At 38.0% G+C, this 23813-nt stretch overlaps 1 protein-coding gene across 1 annotated transcript; it reads right to left on the bottom strand.

The window, feature by feature from the left end:
• Positions 1-19935: 19935 nt before the first annotated feature.
• Positions 19936-21844, bottom strand: LOC149008011 (peroxidase 5-like). The gene is made up of 2 exons (XM_089164699.1): positions 21629-21844; positions 19936-20730 (listed from the first exon to the last, which is right to left on the bottom strand). Exons 1-2 carry the CDS (start codon positions 21842-21844, stop codon positions 19936-19938), a joined length of 1011 nt encoding a protein of 336 aa, XP_089020825.1.
• Between the last annotated feature and the right edge of the window lie 1969 nt (positions 21845-23813).

Raw genomic sequence — 23813 nt, forward strand, 5'->3', positions numbered from 1 at the left:
CTATCTTGCCGATCGACCAATCAATCGACCAATGAAGACAGTAGCCTACAAAATCAGAGTTTTAAGAAATAAGATCCGAATTTGGTGGTTCAAAAGGGTACTAAACAAGGGGTAAACTACATTAGTAGTATCCTAACATATAGAGGACCTCAAAACACTAATCGAATCAAGTCTTCAAGATACAAATTAGGAAACAAAAAGTTACCATAATTAGATCAATCATGGTTCTTGAAGAATTCAAGATAGAAATCATAGACAAGAACAATAGGAGAATGAATCATTGATTCAGATAAAGATATCATGGAAGGCATACTTAGATCTTCAAGAAAATAGACCTAAGAGCATAAATCTAAATAAGGAAACAAAACCTACCATAGATGTAACTATCATGATTCATGAAGAAAGCATGGTATGGTAGAAGAGAAACAACTAGAGATTGATAGATCATGGATCATGTAAAGAAAACACAGCAATTGACTACTAACATGATCAATATAGTAGATCTAAGAAGATCAGAATTTAAATCAAAAGATGAACAAAGACAAGATCATGATTTGATCATGATTCCTTCAAAAGCTTGCAATGATCATGGTTAAGATCATTGCATTAGCCATTAATCCTTAGGAAGATCATGAGAGACAAGTCCGAGAGATGTTTGCAACAGAGAATGCAGCATCTCCTCTCGTCTCAACTCAAAAAGGAAAGAAAAACAGAGATGGAGGAGAAGAAGAGAGTGTAGACATACCTTTGATGCAAGAGGAAGAGTTTTGACGAAGATCCGTCAAGAAAACACCAAGGATGCAAGGGAGATGACTTGCAGAGGTCTTTGGTCCGTTCCAAAGAGTTTGGAGGCAGAAAATACGAAGTCGACTCGAGATTGGACTTAAATAGAGCAAGCAAGACCTAATTACCAAAGACAGAACCCATTGGTCGAGTGGATTGGTCGACTGGTCCCGATCGACCAATCAGTCGACCAATCAGTTCAGCACCTCCTAAACAGGGAATTGAAGACCCAGATCAAATCCAATCCTAAAGGGGTTTTGCACACATATCAAGTGACTTACCTAATAGGTATAAATGCCTTCAAACCATGATAGAGAGCACTCCAAGTCCATCAACTAATCCGATCTTCATCAAGATTCAGTTTCCATAAATAGAACCTCATCATCAACTCTCATGGATTCAAAGCCAGACACCAAGTCCTCCACTGGGATGGCCCAAAGCTGACTTCTTACCTTACTTCGGATCACTGGACCTACAAATAACAAGGTTTCCGGGTCAAGGTTAGGGCTGGGTTTCAAAATGTTGATCATAAAACCTTAAGAATGGAAGGAGATCAATGAAGTGATGGTTGCCAACAAAGAATGCAGCACCATCTTCATAGTCTCAATCATAAAGAATAGATCATAGAAGAAGTAGATCTATATGACACGAGAGAGATCACTAACCTTAGATTGAAGAATCAGAGATGAGAAGCTTGAGATCTTGCAAAAGTTCTTCAAGTTCACCAAGGAAAGCTTTGAGAGAGTCTTCCCACGTTCTCTGAGAGTTTTGGAGGTAGAGGATACTAAGAAATACGAAGTTCACTTAAATAGAAAGCGAAAAACCCTAAACAGAGGATTTTCTCGGATTTCTAGCTCTGTTGGTCGTTGGCCTAATCGACCACCCAGTCGACCAAGCCAGTTAGCAAGGCCAAACACAGGGAATTGAAGGCCCAACTCAAGTCCAAACCTAATGTGCTTCTCCCAACACAACATATGACTTACAGAGTATAGAAAAATGCCTTCGAATCATGTCCAACTATACTTCAAGTCCATCAACTTGACTCATCTTCAACAAGGTGCAGTTTCCTTTCTAGTTCTGAACAAGCCTCCAAGTATGGAACACCATCATCAACTTCCATGGGTTCTGGGTCAAACACCATGTCTTCCAATGAGATGGCCCAATTGGCTTCTTCCTTTACTCCGGGTCTTCGGACCTACAAACAACAGGGTTTTCGGGTCAAGGTTAGGGTTAGGGTAGGGCTGGATTTCACACTATCCACCAATTCAAACTCTTTCAAAAATTCTTTGAATATAGTTGGAGTATATAACTGATAAGCTTGAATCAACATAGGTTTCAATGAATGTGAACGCCCAAGAACCTCATTTCGTGCATCAAATTCTTTTTTCAATTCATTTGCACGTTTTGCCTCCACAACATCCTTGAAATGTCTCATAAACCTTAGAAGATCAAGTTTGCGTCCAAAACGTTTCAAATTAGCATTCAGACTTTCAACCAATTGTGTGCTCCTCACACCTAGTGTGAAACAATCCTTCATGTAACAACAAGCCCATTTTTTCTTTATTTCATATGTTCTATCTAGCCAACCACTGTTTACAACCCCATGATTTCTCTTAAATTCCTCCATGCATATTCAAATACCTCAACTTCTGTATAATGGTATATGCATTTGTACAAAATTCTGGAGAATTGTGACTTCTCACTCATAAAAAATCCATGGTGTTTCTTTGCATTTTGCCAGAGATACTAAGTGCACAATGCATGAAGTGTATTAAGTGCAACCTCAATTAGTGCCCTTGCCATTGCAGCGTCCTGGTCAGTGAAAATTGTCTTTGGCTTCTTTTCACCATTAACTCTAAAGAAAGTTCGAAATAACCATTCAAATGACTCAACTGTCTCATCATAAAGCAAAGCAGCTCCAAAGATAACTAGAGACCTATGATGATTAAATCCCACAAATATAGCCAATGGTCTATTTTCCTTGTTTGTGCAGAAAGTAGTATCAAACACAACTACATCACCGAATAGTTGATAATCACATTGCATCCGTGGATCAGCCCAAAATATATTTGTCAACTTATTATCACTGTCCATCTGTACAGAATACACAAATGCAAGGTTTAAATTTCATTGATTGTCTAAATAAAACATCAAGCTCCTGGCATCCCCATATGCCAAATCACGTTGCCGTTTGCTATTCAAATAATTCTGCAAATCTTTTTTTGTGAAACCTAGATTTTCATTGCCCCCTGCTAGCAAACCCATCAAATTATATGTCAATCTTGTCCTCATTTTGGTTCTGTCTACCGTTTTTATTTCTATGGCTTGGGTAGTTGATATTGCACACTGAGAGCACAACAAATGTGCAACTTCTTCAATTTGAAGAGCATGGTTGTGTTCATCACAAAATTTATCAACTACTAATCGTCCATCATTATCTCTTTTTACAATCATCCTTGCTAAACAACCAGTTCTAGTCTCAGGAGGTTGTCCTTTGACATCTACTTCTTTTTCTCTTCTATGTCCTTCTTTACTACACACGTAACACCGTTGCACGATGATAGTCTTATCTATCGTGCTCCTATGCAAATAATTTTTCCTAATGCTGAACCCAGTCATACGCCCATACTTGTTATAACTGTTGTAAGCTTCTTCAAATGATTTAAATTCCATTCCTATTCGAGGTGTCACATTGTCATCCATGTCTTCCAACTTTGAGAGTTCACTACAAAGACACATTTATAAAAGTTAGGTATGAAAAACAGTCAAGATTATTCAACAACAAAGATGAAGCCAACAAACATTATGAAATGACAACACTTTAACACAAACTTCCCATTGCATCGAACTCATATGTAATCAAATTGATGAGATAACAAGAACCTTGCATCCGATCACACATGGATCTACTGAACTCAATAACCACAACTTATATCGTTCTTCCTCTCTCCCAGCACCTTCTAAATTGACGAACTACGTTGAAGCGCTAATCTAGTATTCTCAAGCATCTAAACTAAAAGAAAGACTCCAAAACAATCAAAAGCTAAAATAAACAACTTCAAAAGTTATAATTGCAAAAACGGATTCATGTCCTTGCATACCAAAACCATATTCCACAATTAACCAATACTGGAAATACCCAAATACATAAAAGATAAGAATGTTTTGTTTCTCTCTTCTCATCCACCCTTTATTTTTCTTTGGTTAAAGGATAATATACCTGAAGTGCAAACCAAGGAAGCAAGATGAAGAACACGACAACAGAGGGTAAGTAGCAGTAGAGAAACCACAAGAACGACAACAAATGGTAGCTCTACTTGTGCCTTGAAGGAGTGATTCTCTTCTGGTGGTGGTGAGTGGTTAAATTTCTGGTAGGTTTTGATGACCACAGACAACCCAAAGGCTATAAGAATCGAATCCGAACAAGAACTGCCCTTGAGCTTTAGAGCTAGACACTACAAATACCAAGAATAAACCGCTGGTTTAACACTCGTTTACGAAATTGAAGAGAGAGAGAGAGAGAACGAAGAAGCCTTCAGAAGCCCTCTTTGTGGAAGAGTTGCAGAAGGAACCGCTGCTTTAACAGTTGCTTATGAAATTGAAGAGATAGAGAGAGAACGAAGAAGCCTTCAAAAGCCCTCTTTGTGGAAGAGTTGCAGAAGGAACCACTACTTTGACAAACCTTTACGAGCCTAAAGAGAGAGAGAGAACGAAGAAGACTTCAGAAGCCCTCTTCGTGGAATAATTGCAGACTTTTGCCCTAGTTTGCGCCTTCGTTTCCTTTTCAGAAATTCGATATATGTAAACTGCTGTTTTTGTGTTATTGTAGGTAGGTTGTTTTTTAAAACGTATTTTATAATTGTATGGAACACCATTACGAATACATATACTCTTTTAATTACCGGTTTAAAGCAACTCAATATCACTCGAACCGCCTTAAGGATTTGGACCGAACCGTCAGCAAAAACAGGGCATTCACATGGGTTTTGAGTTTTTTATTAGTATAATCAATCCAGCCGTTCGATCTTGATTGGACGACTGGCTTGACGGTTAATGCGCAGGACTTCAGCAAAATTGCAAAATTGTATACCAAATCTAAAGCCACCGGTGTAAAATCATACCATTCTTGCCCATTGTTTTTCATGTCATATAAGTAATGCTTAAGAAAATTACTCCAAAAATGATAAGAATGAATTTTTGTCAGAAATTTGTAGCAGACTAGAAGTTTATTATGGATTATGACACTTTTTCTATTGTTCAAAATAAAAATAGGTTCCATAGATGCCAAACATGCAGACCCAAAAATCTAAAAGGTCAAAAAATGAGAATGAAAATTGACTAGGAAAAAAGAAAAACTCTAAGTCTAAACGTTATTCGAGTTTTCAAAATTTGAAGTACATGAATAGATAATACTGAGATTACCAGGCGGATAAGGCTGGTTAGGCTATAGAATCTTTTCAAAATTTATTAACTATTTATTCTGCATTAAATATAAATCATGATGTTAGTGTAACTTATAAATATTCTTCTCTAAATAGAAAATTTTCTTATGAAGCTATTTCAACAATGATATTAATGAAAGGGGTGGTAAATGTCGCTACGTTACCTCTTAATTGATTAAATTGATACTTACAACCCTCTTAGGGGTAATGATAGTTAGATCTCTTCTTACCTGACAAATCATACAAATTCCTTTTTTTCCATCAACTTTCTCAAGTGAGTGATACTCTTGCTGTTAATTTTTTTAAATTCCCAAAATGCTCTTAACTAATGACATCTTCCCCTTCATCCATCTTCTCCTCCAGATTCAACTAGAATAGTCTAAAAGGGAATGACATGAAAGAAGCAAAATGCATAGAAAGAACAAATGAGATCCTAGAGCAAAATGGAGCAAAATAAATGCAATATTGTCTATAGGCTTCTTAATTTCAAAGAAGGGCAAATTGACATTAAACATCTAATCTTGACAGCCTCTTAACAAGGAGATAATAATAATTTTATAAATAATAGAATTTTATTAGTAATTAAGTTATAGTAGAGGGGAGAATAGTAATTACCCAAAAAAATTTAGATAGCACTGGATTAAATTAATAAAAAAAATAAAAAAATAAAAAAAGAGAGAAAGAAAAGAAAAAAAAGAAAGAAAGAAAGAAGAAAAAGAAAAAGAGAGAAAAGAAAAGAAAAGAAAAGAGAGAAAAGATATCCCAATCCTCTGCACCTTACCTGACCCTAGGTAAGCTATTTTGTAACCCAAAGTCATCCTTTGAGTTACAAACCGGCCCAAACTCGAGCTGAAACCATCCCTAAAGAGTGCAACCTTCCATTAATATGTTCCCTATTAATCAAATATTTTATTTAGGAGAAGGTGGTAGCTAAATGGACATGTGGATCTTTTAGCTGAACGTTTCTAAATATCTACCATCAGATTTGGTAAACTAAATCTAAATCGTTGAACAATATTTTTATTTTTTTTCTTTTATTAATGAGTTGGTTTTGTTAACCTTCTATCATCACTTTTAAATATTTAATTGACATTAACTTAAAAAAAAAAAAAAGAAGAAGAAGAAGAAGAAGCTTTTGACGTTAAACTTCTATCGCCGTCTCTTTGAAAACAATCAATGAATCTTAGGTTAATCATCAATGAATTTGTCATTTTGGTTCTTGAGTTCTTCCCTGCTTCCTACGAAATCGGTTGTAATGGCTTCTAATATTTCTTTGTCCCTTCCGTTGAAACTTATTGTTGTGGAGGATTCAATTTTCTTCTCTCCTAAAAGATGATGATCTCTTCTGCTAACATAGGGTAGGGGTTGGTTTTCAAAAGTTATTATTGATAATACTCCATATATATCAATATTGTCTAATTGACGGGGGAAAGATTCCTTACCTGGATTCGCTTTCCCTTTTATGAAGTATTCGCAGCGGAAGTGTAGATCCACGTTCTCGTTCAACCACCAAAGCTTTACCGGGGTGATTCCACAACCACTAGGAAAGGGAATGATATCCACAACCCAAATGCCGTGGATTAATGGAATGAAGATCAAAAACGAGGAAAGGAAAAAATTTCCAAGCCTGTGATTCTAAGAGAGAGGGAGAGAGAGATGGAGCTGCCGTTTCTCAAAGATAAATCTCGTGCGAATGAATCACACACTTACTCACTAATGCGGTGGTTACCAAAATATATAACCCTATTTTGTAACCGCCCTAATAGTGAGTTTCCAATATTGCCCTTGGGCATTTAATTTATTAATCATATTAATAAATTCCAACAACTCCCACTTGCACAAGGGCAAGTGTTAATCTTTCAATGTGTCCCAGACACACTTGTATATCCCAGATATACACATTCAATCTCTCTGCTATGTATCCTAGATACATAGACCTCTTGTGTCCCAGACACACATGTATATCCCAGATATACATATATATTGATCTCTTCACTATGTATCCTAGATACATAGACCACCTATGTCCCAGACACTAATATCCACAAGTCATACTGGCAAAATGGGTTGTGCGACCGGTGATATACCTGCACGCGTGAGCCCCAAACTAGAAACCTTCCCAGAAGGCCAGAATGGCACATCACTCATAGAAACAAATCAAATAAGCATTAGTATAACACAGTGTCCTAGGTTTATTCAAACTCACCAAACTAAAGGTATCTCGATCCCTCTGAGAGATCACCTTCTTGTCCTTAAAATGTTCACTACTGTAACACATACAGTTGGCGCCAGCAAACACTTTTTAGGGTGCAGTTGAATCAAGCCTTTCCTTTCGCCCCAGACCATAACTACACTTAGGATTGACTCCTTTCCCTGTAGTGCCCCTTTAGGTCGAATCAATCATGACCATAGGTAACACCCCAAAGTAGCCACATCAACCCTTCGTTTCATGATGTCGTCGAAAGTCACTAAGAACACTAATGGACCATAAGGTCCAGGACTCACACAATGAGAGGAGCAGGGATCCATCCTCTCACTTCCAATGATCGCTAAGCACACATAGTATGATATACGTGCTATGGTGGAGCATTCTATATACAATAGAACATATGTCCATCTCAACACCATACAGGTCTTAGCCCAGTCACAACCCCTTGCGCCTAACCCGAGTTTCTTTATTGTCGCCACCCTAGCGCCACATAAAGTACTCGCACCTGGCTCCTATAGGCAACATGAATAGTGGGAACATTCATGTCGATTCTCTTCACAATAGAGAAACTCATCTTGATTCCAAATCAAGGCGACATCATGATTATGAATTGACCTACACAAAGTCATTCACAATCCGTCTCATCTCTGCTCGCCTCCAAGGCGCCAGAGGCGAATGCTCGTGTGAGTGAGCCATTCTCTTGCCTATTGACATATCTTGTTTTATGCTAGAAGAAACACAATCACATAGAAAGTGAATAAGAATAAATGCTGGAATGAACTCATATTACTCATTAATAAGAAAGTCTCAGTACAAAAATAAGTCACAATCTATGCAAGCCCAAGGATTTTTCATGAGAAATAAAAACATCCTTGGCTATAGGTTTGGTTAGAGGGTCAGCTACCATCTGACTAGTAGATATGTGCTTAAGTACAACTTTCTTCCTTGATGTAATGTCTCTAATAAAGTGATATCTCAACTGTATATGTTTGGTCTTCCCATGATACTTGGGGTCCTTGACATAGCTAAGAGCTGTTGTACTATTACGTTAGACAAGGACAGCCTCTTTGGATGTCATCACAATCCCAGTATGTCGAAGGAATCTCCTCAACCAAACAGCCACTTGAACCGCAGCTGAGCATGCCACATACTCTGCTTCCATGGTTGAGAGGGATATACAAGCATGCTTCTTGCTACACCACGAAATGGCCCCGCCATTTAGCAAGAAAGCATATCCAGAGGTTGATTTGCACTCATCGATGTCTCCAGCCTAGTTGGCATCACTATAGCCAACTACGCGCAAATCCAATCCTTGGTAACACAACATGTAGTTACTCGTTCCTCTGAGATATCTCAATATCCTCTTGATCGCTTTCAAAGTGCTCTATGCCCGGGTTTGATTGGTATCGACTAACCAAACCCACTGCATAACAAATATCCGGCCTAGTACACATCATAGCGTACATAAGGCTACCCACTGCACTGGAAAATGGAACTCTTTCCATCTTGGTTTTCTCCTCTGGAGTCTTGGGACCCATATCAAGGCTCAAATGCAAACCCTTCTCCACTGGAGTATCATATGGTTTGCAGTTGTGCATCTGGTATCTCGTCAAGACATTGTCAATATAGGTCTCTTGAGATAAACCCAATAATCTCTTTTGCCTATTTCTGACAATCTTGACACCAAGCACATAGCTTGCTTTACCCATGTCCTTCATATCAAATACGGAGGACAACCATTTCTTAATGGTTTCCAATAGCTCCTTGCTATTGCTAGCCATAAGTATGTCATCTACGTACAATGTCAGAATGACATAATTATTATCAAATCTCTTGGTGTAAACACAGTGGTCTTCCTCAAGCATGGAAACACCATTTTCCATCATAGCTTGGTGGAAGCGCACATTCCACTGTCTAGATACTTGCTTTAAGCCATATATGGACTTCTTAAGCTTGCACACTTTGCGCTCAGGTCCATTAGCTTCAAAGCCTTGAGGTTGATCCATATAGATCTCTTCCTCAAGTTCTCCATTGAGAAAAGCAGTTTTTACATCCATCTGATAAAGCTCCAAGTCCAACTGAGCAACAATAGCTAGTATGAGGCGAATTGAGGCAAACCTAACCACAGGGGAAAAAGTTTCCTCATAATCAACGCCCTCTCGTTGGGTGTAGCCCTTAGCCACTAAATGAGCCTTGAATCTCTCAATAGATCCATCCGCCTTTCTTTTGATCTTGAGAACCCACTTGTTCCCAATTGCCTTTCGGCCTGGCGGCAAGTCAACCAAGTCCCAGACATGACTAACTTTCATCGACTCCAACTCTTCCTTTATTGCTTTCAACCATTCATTTGAGCTTGACCCCGCAAAAGCTTCCTGCACACTCTTTGGTTCATGCTCATCGACTGAAGTCATCTCATAGTCGATCTCTTCAGGAGTTACCATGTAGGCTTCATCCTCTATGTCGAAACGTCGACGAGGAACTAGCCCGCGCCCACTACGGCGCAAGTGCATGTCAGATTGCTCACCGTCTAAGGTAGCTATCACATCTGCACTCCCACTCCCACTAGGATCTTCTGGATGAACCCCAGGTTCATTATCCAAAATCTAAATCCCTGGAGTGACAAGACCACTATCTTGTATCTCAAAGAATTCCGATGATTCTTTGTTAACTCCTGAAAGAGATGGAAAATCATTCTCCAGGAATGTTGCATCCCTAGACTCAAGTTCCGTTCTCCTCTCACTCTCATCTAGTCCAATGAAGACATGGCCCTTTAAGGGTTCAGAATATCTCACAAAGATACACTTTCTTCCTCTGGGTCCAAGCTTTCCATATTGGTGAGAAATAGAGTGAACATATGCTGCACATCCCCATGCGCGCAAGTAACTCAAATCTGGCTTCCTTCCGGTCCACAACTCATATGGTGTGGAATGAACCGATTTGGTTGGAACTCTGTTGAGGATATAGGCCGCATGATCGACAAAGCATCTCCCCAATAAGAGATGGGTAGATTTGCCTGCGCCATCATGGATCTCACCATGTCTAGCAAGGTTCTATTCCTCCTCTCAGCAACCCCATTTTGCTGTGGAGTGCCTGGAATAGTAAGTTGTCTAGATATCCCCTTTTCATCACATAACCCTTTGAACATATTGGAGGGATACTCTTTACCTCTATCCGTTCTAAGAGTTTTAATCTTTTTATCTAACTGATTCTCAACTAAGCTCATGAATTTCTTAAAACATTCCAGAGCTTCTGACTTATGAGAAATTATATAAATGTGACCATACCTTGTATAGTCATCTATGAATGTGATGAAATAAGACTGTCATTTTCTAGTATGCACATTCATGGGTCCACACACATCTGAATGAATAAGTTTTAAAGGAAGAGAGGCTCTCAAAAGCCTTTTTAAATGGTTTTCTAGTTGCTTTTCCTGCTAGACATGACTCACAGGTTGGCAAATCAGATAGTGAACCTTGGCCTAAGAGACCTTCTCTTGCCAATCTGTTCATCCTATCTAAGCCAATATGTCTTAGTCTAGCATGCCACAAATTATAATCAATACACACAGTATCTTGGCAAACAAAAGCACTACTAGAATTAAATGAATAATCAATTGTATACAATACAATGAAACCATTCAGAAGAAAACCATAACCATAAACTGTATCATCTAGATACAAAACCAAAGAATTGTTTTCAAATACAACTCTAAAACCATGTCTCATAAACCACTATTGTTTCTGTTCCCACCTCTGTTACTTTGCCTAGACCACTGAGGTTGAGCTCTCTCCTTCTTGCGCTTGAAGCCTGCACCCTTACTAGTGCTTGCTTCCAAAGAAGAACTACTTCAATATGAGGGACATCGGCCAACATCCGATCCTCCTCTAGCTCAAGGTGCTTGGCAGCTTGATCAAATGTCTTGACCTCATTAACATGAGTCAAGAAGATCTTCATATGCTCCCAAGTCTTTGACAATGACCTGATGACTGTGGAGACTTGCTCCTCATCAGTCTTCTGGCGCCCACATGCGCTCAACTCACTAATCATGTTAGACATGATGGTTATATGCTGCCTCATGGTGTGACCCTGGCGCATCTTATAACCGTCAAAGGTGAGTCTGAGTTGGCAGCCTCTTGTGGTGGAAGTCCCTCCATACTGTAACTTCACAGCCTCCCACAAAGACTTTGCAGTCCTATGCTTCTCATAACGAAGCATCAGGTCATCCCTCATGGAGCTCAGGATTGTAATCCTGGCTACCCGGTCTTTCCTCTTCCAGGCATTGTAAAGCTGAAGGTTCCTGCTATACTGTGCAGTGGTACCTTCCTCAGGTGGGGACATGGTCTAGTTTACGGTTTTCAGCATGTTCTATTCGTCTAGGAGATACTGCACCTTTCGGTGCCAAAGGTCATAATACCTCTCATTCGGTTTATCTCCTTTCGTGAAGTTAGCAACAATGCTCTTGGTAGCAGCTGTTGGGTTTTGTGGGCTTAACTAACACTGGTTCCTTTATCTGGGCTCATATTCATTCAGGGGTATTACTGACCTTTACTATTGTGGGAGTGGTTAAAAGTTAGGGTTTTGTATTATAAATAACTCCTTGGGTCCCCGTAGCCGTCACACGCAATATTTGGGTTTGAGATTGTTTCCACAAACACTCAAACGAAGGATTCCAAAAAAAGTGAAAAGCTACGGAAGATTCAAGGAGAGCAAAAGGAGGATCTATAACGTGAATGCAACACAGGTATTTATTTCTACGCTTCCGTGATTGTATTCATAACATGCTTTAATTATTATAGAAATAATAGATCCTGGTGGATCGGTAGATCCAACAATTGGTATCAAAGCCATTTTTCTATAATAATTTAAGATTATGAATTATTGATTCTATTGTGTGATTAGCTGGTGTTCTGTTAATTTGATTTATTATTGGATCCAATGGAAGGATCATGGTTTAATTGAAACCTAAATCATCTATTGATTTAATTTATTATTGGGTTCGAATGGGATGATGCAGAGTTTAATTGAAACTCTAATTTGATTTATTATTAAAATCCAAAATAAAATGATCAATAATAAGTTTTTGTTGAGAAAATATGTGCTGCATTTTTTTTATTTTTTTAACTGCAAGGAAGCAGATTAATTCCGTAACTCCCTTATAAGTGGAAATTAGTTTAATCTGATTGTTACTTTCATTCAATTTTCTCTGTTCGGTGACGCACTATAGAAAACTAAAATTTCTCATCCAGACGGGATAACGTTCAATTTCTTTTAAAAGTCTGAATTGAGTTTCGATCGATTGCCTTAAGGATTAAGGGTTTCTTGTGTCGAATCTCTGACTTGGTTTAAATCAATGAATAGATCCGATTATCTTGATGATCACGTCGGGGTTGGAGAAATTGATTTAAAAGAAGCAATTAATCCGTCACGATTAAATCTAACTTGGTTGGAGAAATTGATTTAATAAAGATTACTTGCATGCAAATGGGTTATGTGTCATAAATTTCTTTTGTTTACTTTTATTAATTTATAAAATTGGGTTTTGTTCCTACAATTCTATGTAAAGAGAAATTGCACTCGAGATTCCGTTTTGGTAAATTTTCATGAGGAGTTCGTTTCTGGGCTGGTGTTTTTATAAAGCTAAAGCGCCTAATTGAACAACTAAGATCGTTTCGATTTGGATAAATTTTGTGGGAGACTTGGGAATATTTTTTTTTTCTTGGTTTGAATCTCTGAACTTTTTACCATGGCCGATTGAATCTCCGGAAGAGGCAAAGCCGCTGGTTCCAAGGGATTTGTTGCCGGCGGCAGGGATGTTCATATATTAAGCATGGATTTTCTATTGATATTTATTTTCCATGCATATATTTGATTTATATATTTCTATATCTCTAAAGTTATTGGTGATGAGACAAAGAAGCCGCGGAGGAGAAAGAACTTCTGTGCGTTATACATTTCACGTCATAAAGATGGGATTTAGTAATGACCTATTTATTCAAAACTGAATGATTAATCTGTATGCAACATGCGGGTTTTTGGATTGTGCACTAGAGTGTCTGTTCGACGAAATGTCGATGAGCGATATTGCTTCTTGGAAATCAATTATCATAGGCTTGAGAAGCGGGGCCCTTGACTTTGGCATCGGGTTTGTTCAGAATGATGGAAAAGATCTCAATATGGATTTTGATGGGATTTGATTTGTTTTGTTTTGGTTGGGTGTTAATATGATTTGGTAACCGTATAAGCTTTGTACGGTTTGATTAGTTAAATGTTGTGGGCCTGCTGAGCCTACTTAACATAGAAACCAACCAGAAATTGATAAAAGGTAGTTAACCCGCATGCTTAGTGTTTAATTATATTAATCTAATTCTCCTATTTAGTTTTATCTACAGATAAGGAAGCCATTGAGATGGTTTTATTGTGATTACTAAGGATCAGGTTGTGGGGTTGGATGTGAATACCCATGTACTTTGACTGATTATTGAGTTGCCAATATTATTTTATTGATGTGGATAAGATGGAGATCATTGAAATCCTTAATACTGTCTCTGAATCATGTTGAGACAATTGCTTTGCCTATATGCAAATAATGTAATCTTCTTGAAAAGATATCGATTAAGAAAAAAAAAAAAAAAAAAAAAAAAAAAAGGGGGAAAATATGGGACTGCCCCATGGTGCTATTTGGGGTTTGGGGGAATTATTGGAGAATTTTAGGGTCTCGCCAGGGTTGTGCTGAGGTTCAGTTATCCAATAATCTAGCCTTGGATCTGGGGAAGAATTGTTGGGGACCTCGTCAGGCTGTGCTGAGATTGCACAGGTCCCACACAGATCCAGGCTCGAAGCAGGGTAGTTGCTGATTTGGAGGTGAAATTGGATGCATGACCAGTGAGTGTTTCTTGATGGAAATTCCAAATGTTGTCAAGGCGTGGAACACCCAAACTGCCTATGATGAATAGGTACATCAATGAACGTAGTTTTATTGGACCTGTTGGTCAAGTCCATGCTCTTGTTGTTGGCAGTGGGATGTCTTTTGCTAGAACACATGATAGTAATATATTGGCATGGAAATTTGATGCTCAAGTAATTGCTTTCAACCAACCGCATCACTTCATGGCCATAGTATTGGGTTGTTTGAGTAATTTGGTGGTTTTTGTGACTTCAAAATGGAGATAAAATTAATTAGTGTTTTTGGATTGAATTTGATAATATCCTGTACTTTCTGAAAATTTGGAATAAATTATGGGCTTAGACAAACTCAAAGTGCACTTGTTTGAACTTGTGATTGCTCAAATTGATTTGGATTCCTTTTAATTATACATCCTCTTCTTTTGGACGATATTTGACAATTTGATTTATTTATGTAGTCTGAGCACATGGAATCCATTTCAATGTTTGATATGCATTGGTTTTTGTGTGTTCTCATTGGCTTATTTCATCCAGTGTTAGCCATGCTCTTTGTACATAAGTTCGGAAAGATTGCAACTGAGGGATTGATTTTCATCTTAAATTGATACAGTTTAGTCTGTTATTCAGTTCCAGGCATCCCATTTGCTGAACTAATTATTTTCTTGTATGATCAGTTTTAGCATGGCATGATTTACAAATCTATTGGTTGAAATACTGGTGCATATAGCTAATACATGGTAAAAGAATATTAGTGGTTTTTGTTATGAGACTTAATGTATGCCCGAGCCATGTTGCCTGTCTATCCAACATAAGAATGCCCAAATAAGTGACTGAAAATACAAGAAAGAATATTTGGTATATGCTTGGGTCATGTATTAGATGGGCTATGGAATTTGCATGTGGCTTAACAAAAGCATCCCTGGAGGGGATGTGGGCCATACGGTAAGGTGTGGTGGATACATAGAGACTGGTAATTGCAGAGAGACATCATCAACGATTTTCTTCAAGGTGGTTTGCAGAATTCAAGCCAAGGTGGAGATTGTTGGGTGTGGGTGTCTTGTATTCTGTGGGTCCATGTAATTATGGTTTTGGTTGTATTTGTAATTGAAACAGGATTTTGGTCAATTACTAGTACTGGGGTAAAACTGTAATTACATTGGGATTAGGGTTTTAGGTTTCCCTATAAATAGTCTCTGTGGGATAACCTATAGGTATCTATCTCTGTAGGAGATTGGGGAATCAATCCCTGTAAGGGATTGTGAAACACATCCTGAGGATAAGGATGGGGGGCAAGCAAAGGGTGGCACTTTGTGTGTGTGAGAGTGGTGTAAGGTTTCCTGGAAAAAGTGAAACTCATTTTCTCTCTGGTGGACGTAGGCATGGTTTTGCCGAACCACGTTAAATCCCTTGTGTGCTTTACTTGTGTTCTTCTCTGTTCCTAATTGTGCATCCATTATCCCTAACAAGTATCAAAGGGCAAAAGGGGGTAAAGAGGTGTCATAGCTACTTAATGGTTGGATTGGCTAAAAGTACCAAATTTCAACCCATGAAATATCACTACAGATTAAAATAGAATTGGGTGAGCATGCACGTTTTCTTTAAGGTACCATTGCATTAGAACTTGAATTATGATTAATCCGATCAATTGTTTTATAATTTGAATTAAATATTTATTTTAGTTTTCTATTTATGATAATGGTGAAAAATTATAGTTTTATCAATAATTGATAACTGAGGTTGTATACGTGTTAATATATTGTGCGTATTTTTGTTTTTTGACTACAAATTTTTATGGAGATAATAAGAGGAGAAGTGTAATCCACCAAAGTGGCATCACTCCACTTTCCTATTGTCTGTTATAGTAGTCAAAGTTTGGTGACATTTGCTTAAATGTGATATCATCTATATAATAATAGTATATGCACACGAGTGGGAGTGAATAATAATTTAAGGTATTTTATTTACCCAAAGGTAAGAGATTTTCAAGGATTATTGTTGCACTCATTTTTAACGTGGATTAATATATTTGTTTAGTGCCAAAGAAATATTTCTGTAAAATATTTTTTCTTTTAAAAATTTATAGAATATGGAAACAATTTACATTGGATGTGCATAGTTGTTTTCTCATTGAAAGAATCCCATTATAAATTACTGCAAATAGGATTACATAATGTTATGATAGAATTATGTGGAACCCACCAAAGTGGTAAAATATAATTTTATTATAATATTATGTGATCCAACGTATATTACTGCAGAAAATTGATGGTGTTCACCCAAAGGTGTCATCATCAAAGTATGTTTATGCACATGTTTTTAAAGGAATATGATGACTTAGAAGTACCATTAACCCAAAGGTGTTGGCACTTTCAAAGTCATATATCCCGCTGTAGTTGCAAATTGTAAGGGGACTAGTGCATTCTCAACCCAAAGGTTGAAATGTAGTAACAGTCGGTAACTCTTACCAGCATGATGGTAATTTTTCCTTCTTTGGTAATATATATTTTTTGTCATTATTATTAAATGAATGCCTAAAATTGACTTTGATAAGTTATATATGTCATTTAAAGTACCATCAAAATGTCTTCCACTTACTAAGGCACTTTCAGTGGGAGTTGTTAAAAATCATGTTTCCAGTATGGATGTCTTATAATATTTTGATACTTTTATTTAGTGGGAGTTGTTGTTTGTTTTTATTCAACATTCTTTGACTTCACTATGAAATTTATTCATTAATAAGATGATTATTTCGTTTTCATCTTGCGTTAATGATTAAAGTAAATAATGTAGATTTATATTTGCTACATTTGATGTTCTAATGACAATGGCGGTATTTAGCCAAGGTTTTAATGACAATGGCGGTATTTAGCCAAAGTTCTGATTTATGACGGTATTTAGTCAAGGTTCAGATTTATGGCGGTATTTAGCCTAAATTCTGGTCAGGTTTTGATTTATGGCGGTATTTAGCCAAGGTTATGATTTATGGCGGTATTTAGCCTAAATCCTGGTTAGCAATTTTGCTATGGGCAGTTATGCAAATAGGTTGTTTTGCTAATGGGCGGTTATGCCAATGGGCGGTTTTGCCACAAGCGGTTATGCCAATTGGCGGTATTTCTAAAGTCAGATATTAATGTTAGATCGATCAATGGCGGTTTGCCAAATTATAATATCTGAGTATTCTACCTATGAGGTAATTCAAGGTAGACTGATCATTGATCAGGAAAGGACCCACAAGAGGGAATGCTTTTGTGATCACATAAGGTTTTGCATTCTTTACCTCTTGTATGCACCCCAATGATTCATATCAGCGAGTTGTTAATGACTGTAATGGCAGATAGTTGTGTTCCGTATATTGAGGAGCATCTCCTACTGTCGTTCACATTAATTGTTTGTTGGTTGAATCAGGTTTTCTGAGTGATGAAGGATTATGGGCATTATGGCCGAATACTTAGGTAAAGGTACTTGTGTTAGTATAGCCCAAGTGGGAGATTGTTGGGTTTTGTGGGCTTAACTAACACTGGTTCCTTTATCTGGGCTCATATTCATTCAGGGGTATTACTGACCTTTACTATTGTGGGAGTGGTTAAAAGTTAGGGTTTTATATTATAAATAACTCCTTGGGTCCCCGTAGCCGTCACACGCAATATTTGGGTTTGAGATTGTTTCCACAAACACTCAAACGAAGGATTCCAAAAAAGGTGAAAAGCTACGGAAGATTCAAGGAGAGCAAAAGGAGGAGAGCAAAAGGAGGATCTATAACGTGAATGCAACACAGGTATTTATTTCTACGCTTCCGCGATTGTATTCATAACATGCTTTAATTATTATAGAAATAATAGATCCTGGTGGATCGGTAGATCCAACAGCAGCCATTTATTCTAGAGACATTAAGTACTAGGATGAGTTCAACTATTCTAGCATAAAACACAACTCAAGCAACAGCAAATCACACTAGCATAGTCAACCTATGGGATAAACATTTAAACCAAAAGAGATGCTAACAAACATTCAATCAAATTCTCATGCAAACCCACATAGACTTATACACTAGTTTCATTCTGTGCAAGAAACATGATTGATAGACCCAAAATAAAAAATAGTTTTATTAAAATAAAACATGCAATCATGTTAAAGCTATGAGGTGGTTCACACAGAACACTTCTACCTCATTAGCTCCCACTAGGCCCCAATAGGCCCTCAATGCCCAAACATCACACGGATTGTCGGGCCATTGGTGTCCAATAAGTTAGAAACACATTCGAACTGGGATGAGACCAATATCCAAAAAATCCATCTCCCAGACGGAATTCCGTCTGCCTTTTATGCCCAGACGGATGACCGTCTGCCCAGACGGAAATTCCGTCTGGCATTCTGTGACCAGACGGATGACCGTCTGCCCAGACGGAAAATCCGTCTGGCATTCTGTGACCAGAAAACGGCGTTTTTTCTGGATTTTTTTATGAACGAATTTTTTTCCAAAAACGGTAAAACACGTTTTTTTCACCCAAAAAATCATCCAAAAATACATGAAAAAAAATCCAACAATAAATTTTAAACAAAAAATTATCATCATGGATTATCAATTCATGCAAATCTTCATTAGGCAAATTCACAAGGATCTCCCACTCGGATCCGAACCAAAATAAGGGTTTTCATAAACCCTATCAATTCTCCCATGGGTTTCGTATTAGACCCTTGATCCTCCCATTGGATCCATACAATTAAAATAAACAATTTGGAGGAACAAAGAACCGTGGGAACCAATGGCTCTGATGCCAATATTGGTAATACTCCATATATATAAATATTGTTTAATTGACGAGGGAAAGATTCCTTACCTGGATTCGCTTTCCCTTTTATGAAGTATTCGCAGCGGAAGTGTAGATCCACGTTCTCGTTCAACCACCAAAGCTCTACCGGGGTGATTCCACAACCACTAGGAAAGGGAATGCTATCCACAATCCAAATGCCGTGGATTAATGGAATGAAGATAAAAAACGAGGAAAGGAAAAAATTTCCAAGCCTGCGATTCTAAAAGAGAGGGAGAGAGAGATGGAGCCGCCGTTTCTCAGAGATAAATCTCTTGCGAATGAATCACACACTTACTTACTAATGCGGTGGTTACCAAAATATATAACCCTATTTTGTAACCGCCCTAATAGTGAGTTTCCAATATTGCCCTTGGGCATTTAATTTATTAATCATATTAATAAATTCCAACAGTTATGAAATCAACAGAGAACCTTCAACTCAAGCTTTCAAAACCCCTCATTAAATTTGTTCAAACCGAATCAAGAACCCGCCTGAAACACGTCATCGCCAAAGAACCCTAGAAAACCTCATTTCCAAGGGGGAAAAGATTACTCGACTTTATCCAGTAAGTTGGGAAGAAAAAAAAAACTGGCGATAACCGGTGATGAAAATTACCCGTAAGTGGTGGAGAAATTTTAAACTTTAACGAATGGTTCAAACTTAATTCTATAGATTTAACGGTAAGATCTCAAGGAGTGTTTCGTAAAATCAATCTACACATCCGTTCAGCTACAACTTAGCCTTTATTTATTACATAATTTCTGAAACTAGTCTAGTAGTTCTTCATTACTGATCAGAGAAGGCAAAGGTGCCACCATTAACAACCCTGCAGTTGATCCTGATCTCTCCTTCAGTTCCTGTCAAAACTTCAATCCCTCCCATCTTTACGATGGCTTGAGCAAATGTCCATTCCCACAGTGCAGGATCATATGCATTTACGTTCACCATTGCTGCAAGTGTTTCATTGGTAAGCAGAGCTTGATCAGATGTTAATAGACCCAAGTGAATCTTCAACCCTACATAATACTTGTTGTCTAGAATCTCAGGTGTTAAAGCATTCAATGGAACAATAGTAGGATCCATAGGTGGAAGATTTGGAGGGCATTTCATCTTAAGCTTCTTAGCATAATCTGGGTCAAGACTTGGATCTACATCACTGGTTTCACTGAAGTTGTAAAGCCTGTTAATGAATGACTTGCAGTGAGCAACACCAATTGAATGGGCACCGGAGAGGGTAACCATTTCTTCAGCTGTCAAGTTCTTGGCTGCAAAGTTGGCAACGAGCTGAGTTGCATTGTAGAGTGGAGATGGGATATTAGCTTCTGCTTCACTTGCTATGGAGACTGTGCCATCTCGCCTTCCTGCAGGTACTTGGTAATCTATGTTTCCAGATAGATTTGCACTGTCTCGAGCAGCAAAGGCAAGGATATCAGCACAGGACACAACTTCTCGGCATTGAGCTTCGATCATAGCTTTAGCTTCATCAATTATGTTGTAGCCATCCAGGTTTCTGTTAACTTCTGCTTCTTTCTCTGATGCATGGCCTGGCGTGGAGTCCAATAACACAGATCCCTCACAACCCTGTGAGGTGAATAAATATCAAATTAATATCAGGATCAACATATATACGCAACCATATATATACCCAAAAGAAACTGATGCGGGGCTGCGGGCAACACTTTCTTCCGAAGTTGGTATATAGGGCTTGGAGATCCTCTCTACCCTACCTACTTGTGCCCCCATCCTCCTACGAGTCCGGATCTGCAAACCCGGTGGCTTCCTGAACGCTTCCTCACCATAAAATACAGGAAGGGGGGCGAGGCACAGGGTGCCACTGTGGTTCCCACCCCACATAATTTTTTTTTAATTTTTTTATTCTAGACTCTCATTACACACTCACGAAAGACCTAACAGAAGACTCTAAGATAAACCCAGGAACATTTTACATGGTGAAATTAGCCATCCTAGCACATCTAAGCCCTGAGACAAACCCCAGAATATTTTACTTGAGGGAATAATCAATATCTGAAGAATGAGGATGATTTACTCAATATTGTTGAACTCAGAACTCGATGGCGCTCTAGGTTTGGCTCTAAGGGCAGAAGGAGGGGTCCATCTTTTTCGTTCTCACCACAGATGATATATATACTCCAGAACAGAAAGCCATTAAATATATGCCTTTGGACTCTCGGACAATCCGTACAAAGCATGGAAATGCATGCACAAGAGAATATATTTTATATTCTGTATTCTATCAAAAATGAATGAGTATATATTCTAGGATTTATATCTTTTACAAAATTGAGAAAACTTTTAGAGATTTATTAGATTCAATTCTTAGTTAGGTGTTAATTGTGAGGTTAGATAATTAACCGTCACAATCCTAAATAAGAATTACAATGAATTGTAGCGAGTGGAAATTGTAGAGAATGTAATCGATGATTTTATGAAAAAACATTAAAAAATTTGAATAACTTACCCTCACAAAGCAGTCATGAAAATGCAAGCGGATGAGAGCAGGGGCTATGATTGGGTTGCTTTCATACGCCCTGGCCACTACCCACTTCACAGTTTCTTCTGCAGAGGGACAAGACTCGTTGTAAAATCCAATCTCCAAGGCAGCGCCACCATTAAACACCAAGAGAACTACCAGAACCACAGAGAGCATAAGCTCAAATTTCACAGACAGAGACATGATTCCCAGAACTCTTTGAGATTTGAGCAATCTTGAGCGGATGCAACTGCTATTTATAGTGAAAGCTTTGGTTCTACAGATTTCATCTACAGTAGTTGATGACTGGTAGTTGCCGCATGTTTTGCTTGCATGTATACCAACATGCTGCATTGACGTTAAGGCCCCATAGTGATCGATCATGTTTTCTTTGGCTAGATCTTTTGGAAGCTTTTCTTTGTATTGCATTTTTTTTGGGGTAGCTTTTTGGGTTGCTCTTAAGCCTAGGTGTTTCCTTTTTATGAAGTTAGTCACATATTAAGAAAAACAAACAATGCATACGTCTTTTCTGTTGTGGGAATTGAATTCATGTCCTCAAAGAATCATCTTTTTCCAAGAAAGTATTGAGTACTTTAAAAATTACAGGCTAAGTAATAAATTATTTCATGTAGGACCTTCTATTCTTGTTAAGTGTTTGAATGAACACCAAGAAATCATCAATAAACAGAAATAAAATGAAATAATACAAAGACTTACGTGGTTCACACATCGGTGTGACATGTCTACGAGCGAAGAAAAACTTTTACCATGTAGAAGAAGAAAAGAATGGAGACCTCTCAACAAATCAGCAAAACAATGTTACAAGAACTCCCACCCGAAACCATACTACGAAAATTACAAATCTCACTTTGACCTCGTGGGCGAACATAAGGTATATTTATAGACTTTAATCGAGTAAACATGTAAATCCATTGCGTTGGGTCGAACCATATCGTGGAGGTTACGACCCCGTACCCTCCCCCCCATCATAAATCGAGATCAACGATGGGTTCAATCCAAGTCCTCTGCTTTCATCAAATATCTCAAAAATTGGGTCATTTGGGTCGCCCACCAAAACATGTTGGTGCGGATCCATCTTCAAAGTCGGGTACAAGAATTTGGGTTACAACATAACATTAAATTTGAAACCCTAAGAACTAAATCTAGATCTGCCACCCTTGGGGGGGGGGGGGTAGAGGTGATATATGCTGATCATATATAGGGCGGAGACCCCCATCATGTATCTTGCTCACTCCTAGCTAACTTCTAAGATGGGGTTTTGGATTCTCTCCAAGGAGAAATCTCCCAATGAGTACCCAATGGGAGATAAGAATCAATCATGTGGAATTTTTAAATCCAAAGGTTAGGGTAAATCCAATGAGTGCCCGGTGCCCCTGATTATAATACTTACACGTGGTTGAAACTTATTACTGATTGAACACTCATTGGGAGATTTCTCCAAGAAGTGGCGCAAAATCCTCTAAGACGTAGCAGTCCGAAATCTTGTAGAGGTCTCTAGTGGATTTTTATGTCTAGTACTATATTGACCAAGTCATAATAACAACAGCAGCAGCAGCAAACCTTTTCCCAAATAAAAGGGATCGATAACTATATGGATAGAAGACCTAAGGATATAGATACAAGACCTAAGCTACAAATATTCTTTCTCACCATTTCTCTTAATGTTACCTTTTTGGTTTGCCTCTAGTTCTTCTAATTCCATCAATCTGGATTAAATTGTTTCTCCGCATAGGGGAATTTAAAAGCCCCTGTTGAATATGAGTTGAGATCCTCTACCCGTCATTGTGCTCCCCTCATACCTTTCCGCTACATGTTTAAGATGTGGGTTCACCTTGTTATTGCTCAGAGATAGACTTCCTCCTAAATATATGGTAGAAGACAATTTGCATTCTTGAATGTGGCCATGCCACCTCAATCGGCTTTGTCGTGCCTTATCATTTATTTGAGCTACTCTTAAAGGAGCTCTAATTTCACCACTCATTTGTTGATCAAGTCATAATTATTCATGAAAAATAAATATGATGAATTGGTCCCTTTTTGAAATTTCATGTGATTGCAAAAGTACATGATAAAATTGGTTCTTGTACCAACCAAACAAAAGAAGAAATAAAATAAATGAAAGTTTCTTTCCCTATTTTGTTTTCTCCTTCTA

The sequence above is a fragment of the Hakea prostrata genome, chromosome 8 (assembly GCF_041222555.1).
Source record: "Hakea prostrata isolate BN-2017 chromosome 8, UWA_Hpros_2, whole genome shotgun sequence".
Lineage (NCBI taxonomy): Eukaryota > Viridiplantae > Streptophyta > Magnoliopsida > Proteales > Proteaceae > Hakea > Hakea prostrata.